The sequence below is a fragment of the Hyposmocoma kahamanoa genome, unplaced genomic scaffold (genome assembly GCF_003589595.1).
Source record: "Hyposmocoma kahamanoa isolate Upper Pololo Valley unplaced genomic scaffold, ASM358959v1 263, whole genome shotgun sequence".
Classification (NCBI taxonomy): Eukaryota; Metazoa; Arthropoda; class Insecta; order Lepidoptera; family Cosmopterigidae; genus Hyposmocoma; species Hyposmocoma kahamanoa.
Window position 1 is genome coordinate 1,305,333 of NW_020653766.1, and position 22,491 is coordinate 1,327,823.

A 22,491-nucleotide genomic window follows, 5' to 3' on the forward strand; every position below is an offset into this window, starting at 1 on the left:
ACATCCAGTGCTCTGATAGCATCAGCCAGCTTGTTGGCGTAAACAGCAAAGTTACGGCGCCTGTCTTCGGGCACGCTCGTGGACTCTGCTCGTTTCTATAAGAAAATGCACATTTATAGTTTCTAAAGACGATACATTATAATAAATTTCGAAGCCCTGTATTGATACGTATTGTATTATAATTTGCGGCATGTTGGATGATACCATCGCAGGTGACGAAGACCATGCACTATGATTATCTATAATTACAGGTTTCTTAGCACGATATGATTTCTTTTTGATATTTCTGTTTCGTGTGGATACAGTGAGTGTAGTTTGTCGGAAAAAAGTGAGTGACAATGGTAATGCCTCAAGTAGGTGAGACGAGGGTAGTCGTCGTCGAAGTAGTTGAAAGAGGGTATATGTCTGTTCTTAAAGCTGTAATCTACAGCTGGCCAGTCAACCCGTAACCATTCCAAAATATCGGGAAAATAAAAAAACACATCGTGGTAAGAAGTTTCTTGTGAAAGAGCTCGTCCACGGAATTCCTGCTATCTTACCTATTTCTGCCGCCAAGCAGTAATGTCAGCATTACTGTGTTCCGGTTTTGAAGGGTACGGGTAAAATTACTGGGACTTGTCAACTTAGGTCGCAGGGCGACGGGCGCATTGGCAGCGCCACTCAGATGTTTGCGATTCAAAGCTCCGAGTGGCACTGCCACTGTTATGAACAGACGTGTAGCTTACCATCAGGTTCACGACATGTTCGTCCCGTCCCTTGATATTATAAAAAAAAGAAAAGCCTTAAAATCTACCATTTACTTTGATTGACTACTTATAAACCTACATTCCTGACAAATCTCTTTCTCCTCTTCCACTTGCATCAGTATCTTCATACAAGCTTGTTTTAGTCTTGGTACTTTTACCTAGTCCTTTTTAAAGATATCCCCAATCTGATTAAGATTTGTATGTCGGGGTCTACTTCTCCCCACATTTTCATCCATATTCGCTCTATAAATGTGTGTTATCAATCTACTAATATCCTTTCTACATAACCAAACCATCGGAGCTTTTCCTTTGGTATCCTGGGGCACATCATCTTTCACACGTGCAAATTATTCTAAATAAGAAATAATCAGAAACAAATAAAATTGTAGAGGCACGGCACGCTGGCTCGTCGATTAAACAGTCATAAGTTCGTCGCGTCTCCACGAGGGCAGCGCCACTGAGTCGATGCACACTCGTCATAACATTACTAGATAAGAGCCTATAAAATATACTTGAGTAGACGTTTTACAATAAACATTTATGCTTTCTTGATCCTGACTAGAGTTTTAATTAATCAACTACCAACTAAAAAGCTTGCAAACAATCATCAGTTCTCTGTAAATGTTCAGGAACATTAGTTTGTTTAAAAAAACAAATGTAATCTACATGATACGAAAATATAGTTTCAATTCTATTCTTGATCAACTTGGTTCACATAGTGGTGATCTCATACACCAGGTTTTCTCATTCGAGAAGAACAAATAACCCCTCGTCTACGTACTACGCCATATTTTTAAATGTTTGACATACCTTAGCATCCTCCATAATGGTAGCAGCCAAATTTCTCAAAGCAGTATGTTCAATAATAATCTGTTCCTTCTTCTTCACCAACTTTCCTTTTTCCAAGTCTTCTCTAAACAGTTGAAGAAGTTTCTCCAGCTGCACCACTTCCTTATCCATATCAGCGGTGGTTTTTTGGTATTGAGGATTGGAGGATAACGGTTTCCAGGTGGCTTGGAAGGCATTTAGCCGCGAAGAAAGGTCATTGGATGCTGTGATTAAGGATTGTTGACATTCTTGATGGTGAATTGAAGGGGCTACAAGCTGTTAAGAAGATGATTTGAAGGTTGTACTAATCGGTGTCTTAGGTTACTAATCCAGCCGAGACCACGACTGCATGAAGTTGACAACGAATTCATGCATTAACTACATGCAGTCGATCTCGACTGCATAATTACGGTTTCGACTGCATGCAGAACCATCAAAATCGGTTCACAAATGCTGGAACTGGAATGAGGAACTGAGAACGTCTCCTTTTTTCGAAGTCTGTTAAAGTATATTTTGCTATTACGTTTTGTATAATTTTGTTAATTTTGAATTATATTAAAATAGAGACATTCTAGTCCAATACAGACCGACAGTCGAAACAGGGTGCCCAGTCGGAAGGCGTACCTTAGCGGTGTAGACGAGGGTCCCCGCGGCGTCCGCGCACTGCTTGCCGCGGTCGCAGATGAGCGGGGCGCCGGGGGCGGGGGCGGGGGCGGAGGCCAACTGCGCGCCGCCCAGGGCCAGGCTGGACGCGCTGGCGCCGATCTCCTTGGCCCGGGCGATCACCTGCGCGACAGGGACGTTGGCTCCGGATCATTACTTTGGTAATACTTATTTATTATAAGATCTTTGCTCGACGTATATTGCTGTCAACTGTGTTTCATTCTTACTCCTTACATTTTTAGTATTTATCGTGATAATCTTTCCAGATAATCTTACACTTCTGCTTCTTTCGCGCGTCTCTTAACTGTCTACCAAAAAGCCCTTCAAGTTCCCCAGTATTTAATCCATGCAATGTTTACTGGTGACAAAGTCTGACCTGTATTATTGTCTATTTTTTGTGAAATAACTCCATTAATTTTGTTATACTTATTATTACAATCAAACAAATAGAAAAATTTCTTTGACCTGGTAGAAATTATACACACGACAATGCTGCACCGTAGCATTGCTTTTGCCAACTGAGCAACAGCTCAAGCTCAGTTGGTAAGAGCAATGCTACGGTGCAGCAAGGTCCTGGGTTCAAGTCCCGCGTGAATAAATTTTTCTATGTGTTCGATCTTTGTGATAATAATCAAGGTCATACCTGTTTTTCTTGAGCTGGGTCTATATCCGTGCTGACTACGTAAAGTAGACGCGCTGAACTATCGCCGAACTCTATCGCCGCTTCGTTTAGTTTCTGCAAAACATTTCAATATGAAATAAAACATGTTCCACAAAAAAAGAAATATTTTGTATATTTTTATTATTAACTTTATTAAAAAGTAAATAATACCTCATAGTCGCCATTAGCATTCGCGCAAAGGCGTCTCGTCGCAGCACACAGAGCTTTGATACCATCGAGGAGTCTTCGAGATTTCTCGTCGCGAGAACTTGATAGCAATTTGGCATCTACACCACAAATAGTATTAGTGAGCATTTTTTATTTATTTATTGTGGTTTAGTGGATTCTGCTTTTATTATTATAAATGGATGGATGTTTGCTACACAATCACGTCGAAACAGCTAAATGGAATCGGGTGAAATTTTATGGATAGTTTATAACCTGAAGAAGCACAAAGAGCGATTATCTTAAAATACAACTTCGCAGAATTAGTACCAGTAGAGCTTCTTGTGAAAGAGTTAATTCAAGGCAGCACTGTCACCATATTTATTTATGCTGTCAAGCAATAATAATAATAACAGAAATAATGGTTCAAATATATGTGTGTGTGTGTGTGTGTATATATATATGTGGGTACGTGTGCGTGCATGCGTGACAAGGTCAAAGAATGACAAGGTTGTATGATCTTTTTTAACAGAAAGAAAACATGCCTTTGACAATTTCTGGCATCAATGCAGATAGAGTGTTTGTTGATTCAGATGCCGCTATATAGTCTACTGTATCCGGATCTGCAAAATGTAAAAATTTGGACTTAGTTTAGTTACTATGTAGTCTAAAGGAAAAACATCCTAATATAAGCTGGCAAATCCGAGAAGCGTAATTTTTGGTTTACGTAACTGTAGCCTAAGCCTATAATAAGAACTATAATAGCTTACAGAAGGCCAAAAGGTTCTACTGCTGCACGAAACAGATACTTACGATGACTAGCTACAAGCGTGGCAGCGGCGGCTCCCGCCAAAGCCAGTTTCTCTTCCATCTGCTTCTGCAGAGCCGATGTTTGCTCCGTGTCCAGAACCGGACCACTAGCTTTTTCAGCCCATACCTGTCCAAATGCCATAGCGTTATTTGAATGACAATGAAAACATTCTTAATTTCAATTTTGGCCTATTATTGATGATATGGATATCACTAACATGTGGTTTCAACAAGATGGTGCCACAAGCCACACAGCCACCGAAACAATGAATTTATTGCAAACCAAATTTCCCGATCACATAATTTTACGAAATTCAGCCGTTAAGTGGCCAGCTCGATCATGTAACTTAACACTGCTGGATTATTTTTTATGGGGTTATGTTAAAGACAGAGTCTATACGGAGCCAATCGAATCGATTGCAGTCTTAAAACTCAAAATTCGTGAAGTGATTAACGAAATAGAACCACCATTTTGTCAAAAAGTGTTAAAAAACTTTGATGAAAGAATCGACATCTGTAACTGTGGTCGTGGTAGACATTTATCAGATATCATTTTTCATTCATAATTGCCAACCCGTACTTTTTTTAATACAATAAAAGTTTTAATCATTGTCATCTAAATTAATTGTTTTATTTTGATTTACAAAACAAAGTTCTTGTTGAAAAAACATATACATTTGTGAATGGTTAGTAACGATACCTCTCGCTAACAGTGAAGAAAAGCATCATGATGAAATTTTTAAAGTCCCAAACCAGCGTCAGGCGAAGCGGAATATAACCTAAACTCTCCCCTTATAGATACTCGTGGTCAGCAATGAGACGTACAATGAGTTGATAATGATGATATTGACCTTAATGTGGACGATTTTGAAAATAACAACACTGATGTCGATGTCAAACAAAAAGGTCATATTGACGCTAAAGCTTACAATTATTTAAATATCTATCAAGCTATGAGGTGCGATTACATCAAAGGAAAAGGCTTGGGGCTCTGATTCAGAATTGGAAAACTTGGAAGACTGTGTATTACCATGTTAGCCTGTATAAATCAAACAAGTCTGAGAGATTAAAAATACCATATTTAGTTCTTCCTCAGCCTTGCTAATATTCTTATCAGCTTCTTCAACATTCTTGACTAGCCGAGACTCTAGTTTTTTTCGCTCGTGCTCTTTCTTAGCAGCCGCTAACAGTTTACTCTTGTCTAATGAAGCTGATAATTTTCTATTCATGCTTTCGTAATCGCGCAGATGCTCTAAGAAGTCTTGGCTGTCGCGACGCATTGTGGAGTAGCTTGAAATGCTTGGCTCTGAGTTTTCTTGTTTCTTGCTTACTGATGATCGATCTGTGGAATAATAAACACAATAATCTACAGGGTTGTACAAAAAGACCCAGGCTTTTGAGTCCGGATGTAAATCAGTTTGCCGCTGTGCTGAAGAAACGCTTAAGCGATGGAACCTGACCAGGAGAGGTCCGCTGCGTCACCAACAGGGAACTTACTCTTGGCCTCCTCGATTTTGAGATGATCCAGCAACTCGTGACTGGCCGCGCTAGAGTCCGAATGAGCAACGAACCGAGTCACGGGGCTATGTGGCGTGTTGTCGCCTCTGGAGTTGCGCGACGACGAGGGCTTCCTCGTCGGCACGGGAGGCGGCGCCGGCCGGCTGGACTTTTCTGGGTGACGGGAGACAGAAACAGTGCGATGAGCGCCGTCGGCCGTTGTGGTGTCGTTTAGGCCAACTTGTTAAAAATACGAAGTGTACTTTAAAGGCAAAACATTACTTAAAAGAAACTCAAAGCCGATGCTGAACTAGGTTTAAGAACCGACGCAAAACACCCAAACCGTATATTTCAAGGCTCTTTAGACTGACAAGGAGCCATTATATACAAACATTGCTATTAGTACGAATGTTATGTTTTTTTTATATAAAATATAAATGCACATTTGACCTCCATCTCACTTGATGGAAAGTGACGATGAGGTCAACGATGGAGCATGCACACCTAAATTATGCCTATTCACTCTCGCCTTGAAAAGGCCCAAGTTATAAAGTTCAGAGAACAAGTCTGCAGGTGGCAATACTTGTATCCTAAAACACTAGAGAAAGCGGTTAACAAAATTTGTATAAGACAGGTGAGGAGTCTGCTTCTACCTCTGTGTGACAGCTAGCTACAAAACCTTGAAGTTGCGTGTCTATTGAGATGGTTTGCTGTAGGCCTACTATAGCCACATCATCATTGTATAATTAAAATCGGAGGATATACTTACTCCTGTCCACGGAATTACATGCTTCCCTGATGCCGTGCAAAGCTTTATCCATGGTCTCCCGGTACCTCTCCAGCTCTTCGCCAAGACCTTCGCAACGGGGATCATTCAGGCGACCTGTCTCCATCGCCAGGAATTGAGCTGATGACGATAGAGCTTCAGTGGAAGACAGAAGTGCCGATTGACAGCGAGGATTATCCATGGAAGGTGCAGTTAACTACGAAACAATAGTATATAAATTAAATTCAACAATTGCTGGACAAAAAGAAGTGCTTATAGTCTGTAAAATTGCACCAGTATTTTAAAAAAAGATGATGGAAACAAGAAGACCAATAAATTGAAATACTTTCTCTGTAATTGAAATCCTATAAGAGACCACTGTAACTATGAAAAAGAGCACAAATAAAATACCTCTGCTGTAGTCCTCAAGGCATCCGCAGCAACGGTGACGTCAGAGCCTAGTGCACTCAATTTGACGCCGGCGCCACCACCGATTGTTGCAGACACTTTGTGAGTCTCTTCCACCATTTGTTTTGCTTTGTCACATGCTGAGCTTGACAGTTGTATGATCTAACAGAAGAACAACTTGTTAAAGCTGACAAACGAGTGTGAATGGAAGAAAGTTATTGCATTAGATTATTTAATCCTAGATAAATGCCTCGTTTTGCTACTTTCGCACTTGTAATATTATCTAGGGTGGTGTTGCACATCGTTGTTAAGTCTTTTTTATTTAATTTAAATACATTTTAAATTTTCTGTTTGTAGTAATAATTTTTTGGTCGCTTCTTTTTTGGAGAACTAAGTAAACATCTCGAATTCGTCGTCGTTCAGCTATTACCCGCTAGATGACAGCACATTGATTGAAATTTAAATATAAGATCGAATGTCGTAACTTGCAATAATAGGTATTAAACTTTGAACGATATGTCAAGAAGGTAAAGTTTAAATTATATTAACAGTCCAGAATTTTTTAATTCTTTTCAAATTTGAAACTACGACCAATCATTATCAAGATCTTATAGTGTTTGAAATTGTGAATGTGTGAGTTTTGGCGACAGGATTTATGATAGTAACCGAGGCTTAAGGCGCTTCCATTTTTATTTTTGCTTCCGTAGGTTCCGTTCATCTATGATAGATGACTCAAGTGATCAAGGACGGTTGACGTTGACGGTAAGATCTTATTATGAACCTGCACTTGAGATAGGATTATTAACATGACTCTACATGTATCCCCAGAGAGTTAAGAGGGAGCATGCCAAAAAAGTTTTGACGTTGGCTCCGCCCACATTTGTGAGACAAATATATGCCTGAAGTTCGCGTGATATGCGACAGGAGATGTTGAATTTTGCGCATTAAAAGTACCAAATTCGTTTTAGCGGAATAACTCTAAAACTAAAGGGATTAAAAAAAAATCCGTAGTGACAGTTCTCGATCATGCATAAATATAATTAATTATCTAATTTTTGTCCTAATAACCTGTAGCATTTCGAGGATGAATCGAAAAAATGTGAAAATGACCTCTAGGTCATTTCGTGATTTTTATCTATCGAGGAAACTTTATTGTTTTATGTTTCTGATTAGTGTCTATGCTTGAATATATCGTGTAGTTACTCATACAATATTTTATTTTTAACTTTAAAGTGGATATTCCCCTCTAAAATCAAATCGAAGATTAGGAATTTTTCCTCTGCTCCCTCTTAAAGGATGGCGTCTCCCTGTGTGATAGATCCCAGTTTTAATGTGATCGTTTACCTGCTGCTCTTTTACTGGATTCTTGCAAGGATTCACCACGAAGGAGAGTTTTTGTGACGCATCACCCACTTTTCGGGCTTTTTCGTTGAGGTCCTGAACAAAAAATCCCACATTGATGTTATAAATTCAGAAGCAATAGCTAAATATATGAATTGCAAAACCAACAAACTTATCTATGTCCATAATAGTTATACTTTTGAAAATTCTGACTTCCTGTCTTCAGTACCGTTTTTAAGTATCATAGATAAGTTAATGGCACTGTAAATTACAAGGAAAATTGCAACCTTAATCTGATTTTCAATTAGAGCTGGGAGAGGCAAAGGCCGTTTGATGTTGTTACCTTAGAATCTTCCTTAACAGCAATTGTACAAACGTCTTGTAACGTATGGCACCAATTCTTCATATCATTGAGGGCAGCCTGGCGTGATTTCATATCCTTGCCGGTTGAACTCAAACTCCTGGTGTCTATAATATTATATAATTAATAACTATAAGCTCTTTTTAAACAATAAAACAAACAGAGAACCTACGTCAATACTCACCATCGACAATGCCGGGAATAATCTCTGATACTAATCGCATGGATTCTTCGCCAACAATGTAGTTTGGATGATGGATGTCTGAAATATATACACCGTTGTAAAAAGCAGCAATAGATAAAGCTTCTTCACACGCAAGTACACATACTCTCGGAGCGAATTATGTTTTATTATAGTATGTATTATGTCGTGTCAGCGAAACATTTTGAGAAAGAGTTCCTCCAGGGAAATACTGCCAGTATATTAGGTATTGAAAAATTTTAAATGTACCCCATATCAACCATATGATTGTAATAAATAAATTACGTCGCGTAAACAAGTTTGCAGTCTGCGAGCATGTCATGAATAAACCTGCACATTCAATGAACTTTGACAAACCCCAGGTCCTTGCAAAAGAAGTCCGTTATCTACAAAGGATGCTGCGAGAGGCCATTGAATTTCAAAGTCAAAGTCAAAGATTATTTATTCCATAGGTAAAATAAATTTACACTTGAAAACGTCACATTTAAGCTACTGCTCGTTCACTACACTGACCTCCCTGAGAAGAACGAGCAAGAAACTCTAGGGATTGCTCTTTTCAAATAAACTTAAATGCTATGGAATACACTTTGAATCAAATTTGTGTGGATTCTGGAGCCATGTCGTCTTTCCATACATCTTTATCTAACACGTAGTCTTCAATTTTGTAATATGATTTTTCGATCAAAATATTTTTAATGTAGTTTTTAAACTTAGGAAACATTGACTTACAAATAAATGGACGACGGGTCTAATACAAAAACCACGAAAAAAATGTCCCAAGTCAACCTATTCGAAATTTAAATTGTTATGTCATCGCAGTATCGCGCTGTCCGTAGAACAAATGAAGACTAAAGCAGAGTGTCGCGCTCTGTATACGATTTTAGCGCCTTACAAGTGCGGACACTTTTTAGCGCGGACCCGACGTCCATATAATTGTAAGTCAATGTTAGGAAATGATAAACTTAATATATGCTCCGGAATCTTATTGTAAAAACGTATACAGTTCCCCATAAAAGAGTTGTTTACCTTGGTTAAACGAAATCGTGGTACCATGAGTTTGGACTTAGCTCTAAGGTTAATATTATGGATATCTTCTTTCTTATTGAAATTATGTGTAATGTACTGTGAAGCCACAGTCTCCTTAAACTTTTCTCTGAGAGAAACCCGAGAGCCTAGACGGTACACAGAACGAATCGCTCGTTTTTGCAATACAAATATGGTTTGAATATCTGCCGCTTTACCCCACATGAGAATCCCGTACGACATTATACTATAGAAGTAACTAAAGTAAACTAGTCTAGCAGTAAAAAAAACATCCTAATTTCAACAGGGAAGATGGTTTCTCCGTACCGCCAGTTTGGGATCCAGTATTTCCTGTGATGAAAAATCCTAAACAGACATAAGACTGCAGTACTAATTAATATGTTTTAATTTATTCTAATTTCCATTACTAATTATTAATAAATTTAAATTAATAAAAAATCATATTGTTAAAACAAAATTATTTATAAAACATAATGTAGCGTAAATTGGAATGTTTCTTTGTAAAATTAAAATTACAGTATTTGATTAATAACTTTAGTTACTATAGTGAAAAAATAGGGTGGTTTACATTAATATTAGACATAACTGGTTGATCACTGTACCATTTAGTCAACTGTGACCATGGGACCTGTAAAGTGCCCGAAATGTTAGTTTGTTTGAAAAAACAAATACCTACACGCGGTTTAAAAAATACTTTCATTTACCATGTGTAACAATCTTAGAATAATAACGCATAGAATGATACTTTCATATCAAACGAAATGTCACGAGTGAGGCAAAAATCAAATTCATGTAGGCTAGTTTTAGTAGTAATTTTCGGTTTGAGTGAATATTTACATAAAAATACAAGTTGAAACGCGTTACTTCCTTGTGGAATGTGATGTTAGTATCTATTTTATGTTTGTCTGACGTATTTTTACACTCATTTACCGCACATTTCGTCATTTTTAGCTAAAATTCTTGATCTGTTCGCGGTGCAAGTTGACCTTGAGCACTGAAGGCCCGCCCGCTCGTGTAGGCCCTTTGGGCGCGCTTTAATTTGCCTCACTTAGCGTGTGCGGACTAGGTTTCTATGCGTTATTATTCTAAGGTAACAATCGCAAAAACCTAAGAACTCGATCTAAATAAATGAGTTATGAATAAATGTGGTTTAAAAATTGTAAAGGGAATATAAAATTGTAAATATATACATATACTTCACGTTCTTTTCCCATTAAGATAAGTAGAACTCGATAAAGTTTAAGCAAAAGTATCCAATTGACTGCTAAACGCGTTCTATGATTTTGTAAATGACGGTAGGAAAAATTATACATTTCTTACATAAAACACCTGCCATATTATTTGCAGAACGTGCTCTAACTGATATTGTTGAAAAGTGTAATGTTATTAAAAACAACACCAAGTGCATTCTAATGAAATACATGTGTGTAAATGTACACAAATTATGAATTATTTTCAAAATGTGAGCAGCAGGTCTATTCAGAACCTTACGATAACTCTGTTGTCGTTTTTATTCACTATAATCGAATCGAACACCAAACTGTCGTATTCGAAACCGAACCGAAATGACGTCACATCCATACGATTACTCATAATTCTCGACCGGCAAAGGCTACAAACGTTATTCAGAGCACAGTTATCGAATGAAAGTTACCTAACGTCCTATTGTTTACAAAGCAACAATGTAATATGGAAGTCCTTTATTATTTTAAATAAAATCTGGATTTTGTATAATTTTATTAATTTATTTTAATGAGAGACTAATGCATTCCTGTATTTTAGGCCTTTAAAGTCTCAAAAAATGTATATAAAAGGATTTCATTTTTCTTGTAATCTATATTCGCCGACTAACCCCGTAAACGTTGTTGGATAAGGATATCGTATCCGAATCCGAATCAAAGATTTATGTTGTTAGCATTCCTAAAATATCTTTATAATATTGTAAATTAATATTAGTAATTTGTTTGGGTAAATTTGAGTATTTTGCTATACAGTAATATTGTACTCTATAGCAAAATACATAATTAAATTAGATTCGGCACCGGAAGTTGTGATTATTATACTGTGTGATGTTTCGCGATTATACTAGTATTTATAAAATATCTTTGTAATATTGTACATAAATAGTAGTAATTCATTTGCATAGATTTGAGTACTTTGCTATACAGTAATTGTACTGTTTAGCAAAATACATAATTATGAGATTCGGAAACGGAAGTTGTGACTACTGTACCGCGTGCTGTTTCTTAATTGTATTAGTATTTACAAGATATCTCTAAAAATTGTACTTAGTAGTAGTAACTCGTTTGTATAAATTTGTGTATTTTGCTATACAGTAATTGTACGGTTTAGCAAAATACATGATTAAATAAGATTAGGAAACGGAAGTTGTGATTATTATACGCGGGCTGTTTCTCGCTTGGTGGGGTAACCTGATTGATATCAAGAGGGTTTTAAAAGCGGGAAACAGTACGTGCTCGACACAGATTGTTACTAAAAATTCTCAGGTGAAGATTATAATCAATGTACGTTCGTGACAATTAAAGTGAAGAAGTTATATCCAGTATTTAGTTATTTTAAATATCCCCTTTTAATAATGTTCATTTAGATAGGTACTGTAGGCAGATTGTTCTAATAGGGGTTCTCTTCAGTCAACTAGATACAGGTTGAATTTGAAATCATTAGCGTACGTTGAACGCATTTATCTACCAGTGACGAGGCGTGAAAATTTTCGTTAGTGAAGCCGGAGTAAAGCAAAGAGCCTAGGCCTTAACAAAAAAAGGCGCCTAGGTGACACTTAAACGAACAATTATTAGCACACAATATACTAGTACACTTCATTTCACTGATTAAGTTATTCTACACATAAAATTGAGCACAAAATTTAGTTAATTACTACTAAAACGTGGAAAATTTAGTAATAATGGACGCCTCGCCACTGTTATCTACTTACCTCATTGACTTACAATTATATGGACGTCGGGTCCGCGCTAAAAAGTGTCCGAACTTATAGGGCGTTAAAATCGTATACAGAGCGTCATTCACGCTTTAGTCTTCGATTGTTCGACTGACAGCGAAGCAAGCGAAATTACACTTTTTTTCATATTCCTTTACATGTCACTACGTTTAAATAGGTTGACTTAAGACATTTTTTTCGTGGTTTTTGTATTAGACCCGTCGTCCATTTATTTGTGAATCAATGACTTACGTAAAGAAATATTTTAGAGCAATTAAAATTAGCAATGTAAAACCATTAATTTAAAAAAAAATTAAAAGTCTTACTCAAATAAACAATGTTTCAAAACGGGTAAAATAAAAGTATTTCGCTAAATAGTGGTTAGAGCGTTAGGTTCTCGTTCTGGATGTCACGGGTTTGATTTCCATGGTTGACTGCTTCCATGGTGTAGTGTTTATTGTTAGTTTATCGTTTAGGAAGTCATGTTTTTACCTTAATGTAATTGATATCGTAAGTAGACTCTTATTTTAAAAGGATGTTAATGAATTCGATTTAACCCATTAGTTCGTTATTACGCTAATAAATGGCGGCTCAAAATATTAACAAGCTGTCCTTAACTACTGTGTGCAAGAGAGAGAGGAAGCGTGTGCGCATGCATTCAGTTTTGACGATTATCGATGAGACGAATAAAAAACTGGGAAATGAGAACCGATAAATAATATCACCAGATTTAGCAAGCACGAGCGAAGCGACGGAGCCGTTGACGCTGGCGACGCTGTCAGACAGTTTACTGTGCAAGGTCTTCGTTTGTTGGTCCGTCAGTGTGCCTGCTGGAACGGGCTGGAACATATAAATGGTTATAGGAATGAGACATTGAAAAATTCCAGTACAGTCACATTACAGGCTCCGACAAATTGGCTTCTTCAATTGTTCGTACGGAGAAAAACATAAGGCAGAAAAAGGCCTGGTAGATGAAGGATATCTTCATGAAAGAATTATAATCTAGTTCTATGATATATCATGGATTGTCTGCGAGGGAATAACAAGAAATTATGCCGCCGTCTCCTTTCTATCAAAGAGGGACTAGACGCAGGTTACGCCCCAATGTTGTGATAACCCAAGATTCGCACGAAGCTTAAAGGTCTATCCAGACATATCCGTGCCGTGTCCAGGACAAAATATCGTTGCGTATATTTTATGTGAACTCGTTCACACATGTCCGTGTCCGGGCCGGCTTTGGTACGGGCCCGCTGTTCATACAAACTAGCACGCCCCGTTCACGTCTCGGGTACGGCCCTGATGTGTGTGGATAGCCCTTTACGCTTCCACATTTATATGGCATGGAATTTCCTGCCTGCAGTTATGTTCTATCCGAGTGCTGTTACTTAGGCGAGAGTGAATAGGAATTAATTAGGTGTGCATGCTCCATCGTCTACCTCATCGTCTACCTCATCGTCACTTCCCATCAGGTGAGATGGAGGTCAAACGATAACTTATTCTTAAAAAAAAAACGTTCAGTGCCCGTTATTGTTTTGTCTTGCATCCGCCTGCCAATATGCATATAGGAATAATAGATAGTCTGTATTTTTTAATACGTACAATTACAAATTAATACATAATGACATTTGTAGGGTTGCCAGTTTTGGTAAGATTTTAAATAGGCATGTAATTGTTATGCTGGTACTAGTTACAAAATAAAGTTTTTATTCATACACTATAACATATTTGATTATGTATATTGAATTTAAAAGAAAAACTTTAAAATAAGTCTTCTCTTTGTATTTTTAATAGACATAGTTTGTGTATGTATGAACTTACAAAAATTGAAAATTGCCCAAAAGTTGGACGAATAATGGACCGATTACTTAGGCGATGACTCAAATTAAACAAATTCGGCTATTTATTTTATAGGCGTAACCGACATTCAGTGGATCGTCGATAGAATATTCATCGACTGGAATCACTATAGTCGTCACCAAATAAAAGACCAAATTTGACACTTGTCATCGTGACGCGAATAGGGATGTAGGCTAATCATATCACTGATTACATTATATGATTTTCACGAGAAATCGATTAAAAATTTTAAGAGTTTGTGATTGTTTAGATTATTTTTCGGTTCATTGTCGTTCAGGGGGCCTAAAAGGCCAAATCGTGTAATTCTGTTAAAAGCAATTCATTTACAGAATTACTTGCAATTCTGTAGCAATTCCTCTTATTTTCGTAAAATTGTCCCAGATTCAGATAAATTGTATCCAATTCTTTTAATTTTGATTTTATAATATTCATAAATTGTTTATTACTAGAATTTAGTGTAAATAAGTATGTTCATCGATAAAACAACTACATAAAAAGATTAAATTACCAATAAACTAAGAATTTCATAAATTTTCAATTATTCGGTTGGCAATAAATTAAGTGTTGTCAATGTCAACAACAAACAATCTCAAATAATGGTCAGAGTTTTTTGTAATATTTTTTTAAAATATTTTCCGAGAAATCGAAGTGACTTGGTGAAATTCGGCGATTAATTACTTACAACACTATTATTAAAAAAAAAATAACTTGAGGACGTAACTGTTTTCAGGACGTTTCGGGGTAACTCAAAACTGCATTTTATTTTGGAATTCGTGCGAAAACAGTATTTCTTTGTCATATTATATAATGTTTCAATAAAATTTACGTATTTTTTTTTAAACTCAATTATGCTAATAATTGTTTGTTTATTGTTTCGTTGATCGCATGCAAAGTTACATACTATCGCCTTCTTTAGCTGTCTAATTAGGCCTCTTATTTGGTGACGACTGTAACTGTTTGCAAGCGCGCAACGCTTTTGCGCAATGAACCGTCATTTTACTCCATATTCAAAAGAGACAGACAGAGAGATTGAACGTGGCACAAACTCTTCCATAAATTCTTTCTGGCACGAGCTAACATCAATAGTCTTCCCAGAGAAGTTTCTGTGGCAATGCACGCGATGTTGCAATTTGACGATAGATTTGACAGGCTTGTCATGCAACGTGGTCTATGGTGTAACACGATCTCTGCGAAGAGATTCACCATCCTCCACCGACCGAGATTCTTTCCCTATATTACAGAACTAAGAAATATATCACTTACCATATTTAACATTTCTTCAGCAGCTTTCAACTTGTTACTGGCATTAGATGCACTGTTGGTGAACTTAATTTTTTGTTCCTTCTCCAACGCCGAGTCTGCAACACGTAATACGTTATCAATTTTAAGCTAAACAGGGCGTGATATCTGACTAGCTGACGTATACACCGATGCAAACGGACAGATGGTGGGTGGGATTAGAGATGAGAGAGATTCAGGCGTGATTTTGCAAAAATCTATGTTAATAAACTTGAACGTAGTGCAAATAGCTGCCTTTGTGTTGAATATAACTTTCATGCAGTTAATTTTACCACTCTCACTCCGCATAAAAGTAATAAAATTAATAACACGACCGCAACTACAGTCACAAACGTGTTTATATAGTTCAGAACATTCGTGCTTTGGCGGAATATCCAACAATCAACAATTCTAAGGATGACTCGCAGAGTGGCAAAACACGTGTCGGGTATTTTTTTTGTGGTTTCTATTCAATTTAACAAATTTTTTGGTTGGTATTCAATTCAATTCTTAATTACGTGATCGGTATTTGTGTGAAAAAGACTTGTATCGAATTAGTACAAACTTGGTACTTTATTCCCAGAAAAATTTAACCAGCCTCAACTTTTTTGCTAGATATAAGCTTGAAATACAGAGCTTAACAGAGAAATTTAAAAAAAAATGTAACTTTTTTTTATTGATTTAAACAAAAGTGCGGTAAATATGTTTTAATAATTATCAGCAACACTGCTATACTTAAAAAAAGTCCAAAAAGCAGCAACACTTAAAACTTAAAATATTCAAAAACTTAATTACAATTGAAGAATTCGATTATAACACTAGTGACATTGACATCTGATCTGTCAATATATTTTTCACGGCATTGGCCACTAGCCCATTAGCCATAAAATTACATAAAAATCCGTTCTATTTTGTGTAATTACGTTCTGTTTTATATTACACAGTATTAAAAATCCTTAACGATTTTCTGGAAATTGCAGGTCAAAAAAATTGTTTTTATTTCAGAATTTCCAGATTTTAAGAGCACAGTACAAAAAACAAATTGACAGCCTGGTTAAATTTTCCATTTATTTTAGTACCACTAACAGAACAAGTCCTTTGAAAAATATTAGCGTAAATAAGATAAGGAAAAGGTTTTTTAAACCCTTAGTAAAGACACCACATATTTAACTTTTCCATTACATCGAGTACAGAGAGTACTGACATTACAATCAAGAAAACACCTTGAAGCTAGTAGGATAATGTGATACCATAGTGAAAGAACGGTTGCCTATCGCTAACGGTTAAGGAAAAAAATCATAATGAGACCTGTATGTTGAAGAGAGTTTACAACCTTTGAAACCGTGAACTCTCCAACCCGCATTACGTTATCGTGGCGGAATACGGTCCAAATCCTCTCCTCAAAGAAGTCATGCCCCACCAATGAGACGTGTTAAGGGTTGACAATGATATTGATGATATATCCACTTGGCAAAAAAAATACAAGTTCGTATTACCGTCTTTACAGGCCTCCTTAAGTCCACCAAGAGCCTTGTTCAATTCTGCCTTGCGTCTACCCAGCTCTGCTCCGAGAATCTTGCAGCCGGAGTTCTCCGATTGGCAGGCTGTGGAGACCAGCTCGTCAGCGGATGCCGATAAGGCTTCAGCAGAAGATACCAGTGCCATGTGGCAGCGAGGCTCGTAAATTGTGGGTGCTGTTAGCTGATAGAAAGAAAGATAATACGAGAAAAAGTCAATAATCGTATTGATTTTGTCCGGTTGTTGGGTACACCTTGTCAACAGATTACTTTAATTTCAAATGTCATAGCTGTCAGAAAACTCTAATAAGTATATTCCCTAAAGGTTTCCGGTATACTAGCAATTGTAAACAATTGGGGGTCAAATTTTGGAAATGCAGTCAATTTTCAGTTTAGTCGATTTAATTTTCGTACTTATTTTTGAGGTCCTGTAAAGTTCTTACCTGAGCCGTTGTCTGCAAAGTCTTGGCAGACTCTGTAATTTTGAAGCTTCTGACCAGTATCTTCTCCTCTTCAATAGCGTCAACCGTTTTCGCTACGCGCTGCGTCTCTTCCGCCATTTCGCGCGCCATGTCACAGGCTGACGCCGATAGGCGAAGAATCTATCAGAGGAATTCGAAGATTATTGTAACTTACAAAAGATAGTGATGGTAATTGGAAGAAGGCACTTGAATGGAAAGGCCACGGAGCCTGACTATATTATGTAACTATAAAGGGGTGTGTAGTGGCAAGTAAATTAGGGAAGGTTCACATTGAATAGAGGGTGACGTAAATTAAGATGAAGATAAAGAGAAAGAAGACGATAGACATGTAGCAAAAGTCTAAAGAGTAATCATGGAAAAATAAATCAATAATTAGAAACAAAATTTAAATTAAAGTTATAAAACCTGCACGAGTACATATTAAATAATTAACGTAAAAATTAAGCTGAAGGATGGAGACTCCAAAACGGTTACACATTCGAGCAAAATCTAGTAACAAAATAGCTAATTAAAAGTGAACAAGATACAAAAAGAAATGGTTGAAGTTTAATAAAAAGCTTTCGACCGAGGACTTCGCGTACTAAACAAAATAGCAGATAGTAAAAATGTAACAATACCTGTTGTTCTTTAGAAGGATTTCTCCTAGCCGGGAAAACGAACGTCAGCTTGTCGGACACGTTGGCGAAGTTCAGCACGGCCTCGTTCCATTCCTTGAGTTAAAAAAAACACATCGAACATTGAAGACAATATGAAGGACTCCGTGAACCGCGCAGCAGAGAAGGGAACGTACGTTGGCGTCGTCTGAGGCTGCGCCCGCGCAGACGGCGCGCACGGCGGCGCACCAGGCGCGCACGTCCTGCAGCATGGCGCCGCGCTTCTTCTCGTCGGCGCACGCGGCGCTGGCGGCGCGCGCGTCTGCGGACAAGCCACGCTAAGACCGAGCCGACGAGGGGCCACGCCCGCGCCACGACCACTTACCGTTCACCATGTCGGGCAACACTTCGCTTATGACGGCGATGGACTTTTCCGCTGTAGCGTAATCTAGCTTGTTGGCATCTGCAAAATTTGAAATACCATTGACGATGCAACCTACGTTCGCCGTGCGAGCGCTTTCTCGCTTGGACGACGTGGCTGTAGCTGAGAACCAATTTCCACTGTACAATTATCAAAATGCAATTGGAGGAAAACGTTGGGAGATATTGAAGTCTAAAAATAATGATGGTGTTTTCTGGAGTGCATAGAGCGATGTCATGTAATTGGTAGGTAAAGAAACGTATCAGGAGTTGATGTTGAAATTAGAATTGACAAGTGCGTCAATTTCTACATCAAAACAAATGTATTAGTCACTTTGTTCCTCTTCATTTTTATATTTATTTTATTAATATCATGCTGTTTTTGCTAATATGATATTCATCATATTATTTGGGAACAAACACAAAGATAAATTCTTTTAGTCCCACTGGATTCGAACCTGCGTCTTTTTGCCAAACAGGGGCTACCGTTCTTACCAACGGAGCTACAAATCAAGTCAATAGACCTTACGAATTTCTGTATGTACCCGCTGCAGATTTGTGTATTCCTTTTCAATTATCATTGTTGTCAATCGTACTTACTGGACTTGGCAAAGAGCAAGGAAGCTACAGCGCCGTTGATGTTAGCAATATTGCCGGACAGTTGACGCTGCAGTTGTCGTACTTGACGCTCGTCTACTTTGCCTTCGAACGGCTGCAAACAAGTCGAAAGATTTGTAAACGCTAAAATATTAGTTGTAAACACTTGTCACGGTAGAACCGAACCATCTCAAAATTGGAACCCATAGTATAGTTGCCGATATTCATTCAGAACTCAACAATTATTATAAAAGTTGTTCCGTTAGTGATATTAAAATAAAAAGAAAATTTAACCAGGCTATCAGTTCGTTTTTTATAAAAATCTCTCAAAATCTTTTTTTTTTGACCTGCAACTTTCAAAAAATCGTTAAGGATTTTTAATACAATGTAACGTAAAACGGAACAAATTTGTATGTATTTTTTTGGATAATGGGCTAGAGGCTAATGCCATAAAAATATATAATTATGTTTTTTATTAATTAAGTGTTGCTGCTTTTTGGACTTTTTTAGTATCGCAATGATTAAAAACATATCTACACACTTTTGTTTTAAATCAATTTGAAAAAATGCAGGCTAAAATATAATTTTTTTTATTCTGCTTATTAATTAATTAAGCTTATATCTAGCAAAAAAATTGAAGCTGGTTAAATTTTTCTGGCAATAAAGTACCAAGCTTCATACTAATTCGGTACAAGTTTTCTTTTAAAAGAGAAAATATTACGTTGACTTTGCATCTCAAAGTAGACTTCAATAAAAATCTGGCTGCACGATGCGAGTTTATTACCTTATCGAGTAATTGTTCTGCAGCTTTCACTTTATCCTCGACTACAGAAGCGCTTGTGACAAACTTCAGTTTTTGAGCTTTCGGTGAAGATTCTACTGAAGTCCCTAGAAAATATATTTTGAATCAGCTAGTGGTATAACGATTGTTCTTTCGCATTTGAAATTTTAATTATTAAAATTTTGAAATTGTATACAAGGCAATAGGAAGATAAGAAAATAATAGACTGTAAAAAAAGGCAAAGAGAGAATAGACGATGAAAGGTAGGTAAAGAAGTGCTTAAATTAAATACAAAAACAACAAAGTTGAAATCACACGGGCCCGGGTTCTTTACCGTCGTTTTTCTAGAGTATTCGACAATATGGGGCTGTTCATGTTCAAAACGATCATTATGACTTACCACCACAAGTGTTTCTAACCCCATCAAGAGCAGAATCCAACTCCTGTTTCTTCTTCGCCAAACCATTGCTCAAATCTTTGCACTTGGGATGCCGTAGTGATTGACTCTCGGAGACCAAATCTTGGGCTTTGGTAGCCAGGTTGTTGGTAGATGACATTAGAGCGGATTGACAGCGAGGGTCCTCAATTGATGAGGCTGTTAACTGGACGTATAAACAGAATAATTGGTTTGTGTTTGGTTCATGACACTGTTGTACAAGTTACCAAAAAAGAAAGAAATGAACACGTGATGCACAGGTAGAGCAAGTTTACTCTTTGTTTAAGTTCTTTCTCTTACCAATAATTTCAAACTTTTCAAGGTAAACTTATTTATTATGACCACAAAGACGGATCTTCCCAAAACCAGTTGCCTAAACCCAAATCTCTATCTTTCTTTTTTGGGGTGAGATTAAGTATCTGTTTTACCTGAGCAGTAGTTTTAAGCATCTGTGCTGCATCATTCAGTGCCAAATTCTTAACTTCAAGCTTAGCTCCTTCTACTCCTCCAACAACCTCGGACGTCTTGTGAGTATCGTCTACCATTTGCTTCGCCTTGTCGCATGCTGTTGCTGTCAGTTGTAGAATCTGGATGAGGAATAAATTTAAATATATAATTGTAATAAATAAGGCATCATTACTTATTTCATATCTCACATTTGACCTTGGATAAATACCGTGATTCAATATTTTATGATCAATATAATTTTGGACCCTGTCAACAGACACGGTGAGAATAGTGAAGGAAATACACGCGATGCTAACTAACGTAGAGGAAATTGGTTCTATGGTTCTTTTTGATTTGAAATTATTTATTGAGATTTGCAGTTTGAAAAAGGAAGTAGTGGCAAAAATAGGAAAAGGTGTGTTGAGGTGGTTTTGGGCGCAAGGAGCAGGTGAATGGAAGCAGAATGACGAGAGATACAGATATAGAAAAAAGATATTGGAAGAGAACGGCCACGAAAGATGTTTTCGGGAACTTATGAAGAAATTTGTAAGATCTGGTGATTCGTCCTGTAGCTTTGTGACGATGCGACCTGTTTCATGGTCATCCCACTTGTTTATCACCGTTTTCTCTGGTTACTGGCCATTTCCTTTCAAAATTTTGAATCGTTCTCTAATTCTTTTGCTTCTCTGCTTCATTCTGTCGTCACTCCCATCAAAATTCTCGGTACGAAAAGACGTGTTATCCAATCATGTGAACCTGACCATAAATCTACCTTATATTAATCCGTATGCAATTTAAGTTAGCGAGTGTATCTGTTTTATATCATTGTTTTTTGTTACAACCATTCTTCTCCTTTTCCTCCACCTTTTCCCTAATTTGTCATTTATACATTCTATAATAAAATTCACTGTGCTTTATTTTCATTATTACGCAAGACCTATCCTGACAGCTTCTTCTTCTTCTTCTTGTCCTATCGATGGCATATACTATTATAATATTTACCACTGTGGTAAAGGATTTATGTAGCTAAGTTGGTATGAATGATGGCCAGTGTGTGGCAACAGATACAGGTTCGAGTCCAGTCGGATCAGAAGGAATTTTTGTTTGTGTTTGTTCCATTTTTATATCAATAACAATATTGTACTTAAATAATATGTTGACTTTTCTTTTGAGAAAAACTTCACTAGTTTTTATTATGATTAATACAAACAATTATTGAACTTGAACCCACGACCATACTCCACCACAGTATTGCTCTTACCAACTGAGCTACGGGTCAAGTTATCGAGTTGTCGAAATTCTCCGACGTGTTTTTGTTAAAGGTTTTTGTACTGGATTTTTTGCGGCATTCTGCGCCGCTAGCGACATATACTGAAAGATTTTAGAACCTTCTTCACTGCAGCCAGTACCTTTACAGGTGCCTCAACTGACGTAGATGTCGCTTTTTGATCAAATCTATTATTGAGATTTTTTGTGAAACTACTTCACTAATTTTTATTATGTTTACGTTACCTGTTGTTCTTTAGCAGGTTTCTTGCTAGGGCTGACAATGAATGTGAGCTTATTGGAACGGTCCACAATGTTTTGGACTGAATCTACGAATTCCTGCAAAAGAATAATATTTATTTATATATA

At 37.1% G+C, this 22,491-nt stretch overlaps 1 protein-coding gene across 1 annotated transcript in view; it reads right to left on the reverse strand.

Moving 5' to 3' along the window:
* LOC113228946 overlaps positions 1-22,491 on the reverse strand; it is an 88,695-nt gene that overhangs the window by 60,036 nt on the left and 6,168 nt on the right. Inside the window, exons 6-31 of the mRNA XM_026462389.1 lie at positions 22,369-22,461; positions 20,838-20,996; positions 20,374-20,575; positions 19,977-20,080; positions 19,196-19,307; positions 18,561-18,638; positions 18,373-18,497; positions 18,200-18,292; positions 17,544-17,702; positions 17,080-17,284; positions 15,569-15,663; positions 13,174-13,288; positions 8,431-8,508; positions 8,229-8,353; positions 7,889-7,981; positions 6,548-6,706; positions 6,140-6,353; positions 5,371-5,544; positions 4,950-5,215; positions 3,877-4,000; positions 3,609-3,686; positions 3,070-3,185; positions 2,881-2,973; positions 2,199-2,360; positions 1,557-1,850; positions 3-95 (exon numbers count right to left, since the gene is read on the reverse strand). Coding sequence (XP_026318174.1) covers positions 3-95; positions 1,557-1,850; positions 2,199-2,360; positions 2,881-2,973; positions 3,070-3,185; positions 3,609-3,686; positions 3,877-4,000; positions 4,950-5,215; positions 5,371-5,544; positions 6,140-6,353; positions 6,548-6,706; positions 7,889-7,981; positions 8,229-8,353; positions 8,431-8,508; positions 13,174-13,288; positions 15,569-15,663; positions 17,080-17,284; positions 17,544-17,702; positions 18,200-18,292; positions 18,373-18,497; positions 18,561-18,638; positions 19,196-19,307; positions 19,977-20,080; positions 20,374-20,575; positions 20,838-20,996; positions 22,369-22,461 — 3,609 coding nt within the window. The remainder of the gene's footprint in view (positions 1-2; positions 96-1,556; positions 1,851-2,198; positions 2,361-2,880; positions 2,974-3,069; positions 3,186-3,608; positions 3,687-3,876; positions 4,001-4,949; positions 5,216-5,370; positions 5,545-6,139; positions 6,354-6,547; positions 6,707-7,888; positions 7,982-8,228; positions 8,354-8,430; positions 8,509-13,173; positions 13,289-15,568; positions 15,664-17,079; positions 17,285-17,543; positions 17,703-18,199; positions 18,293-18,372; positions 18,498-18,560; positions 18,639-19,195; positions 19,308-19,976; positions 20,081-20,373; positions 20,576-20,837; positions 20,997-22,368; positions 22,462-22,491) is intronic.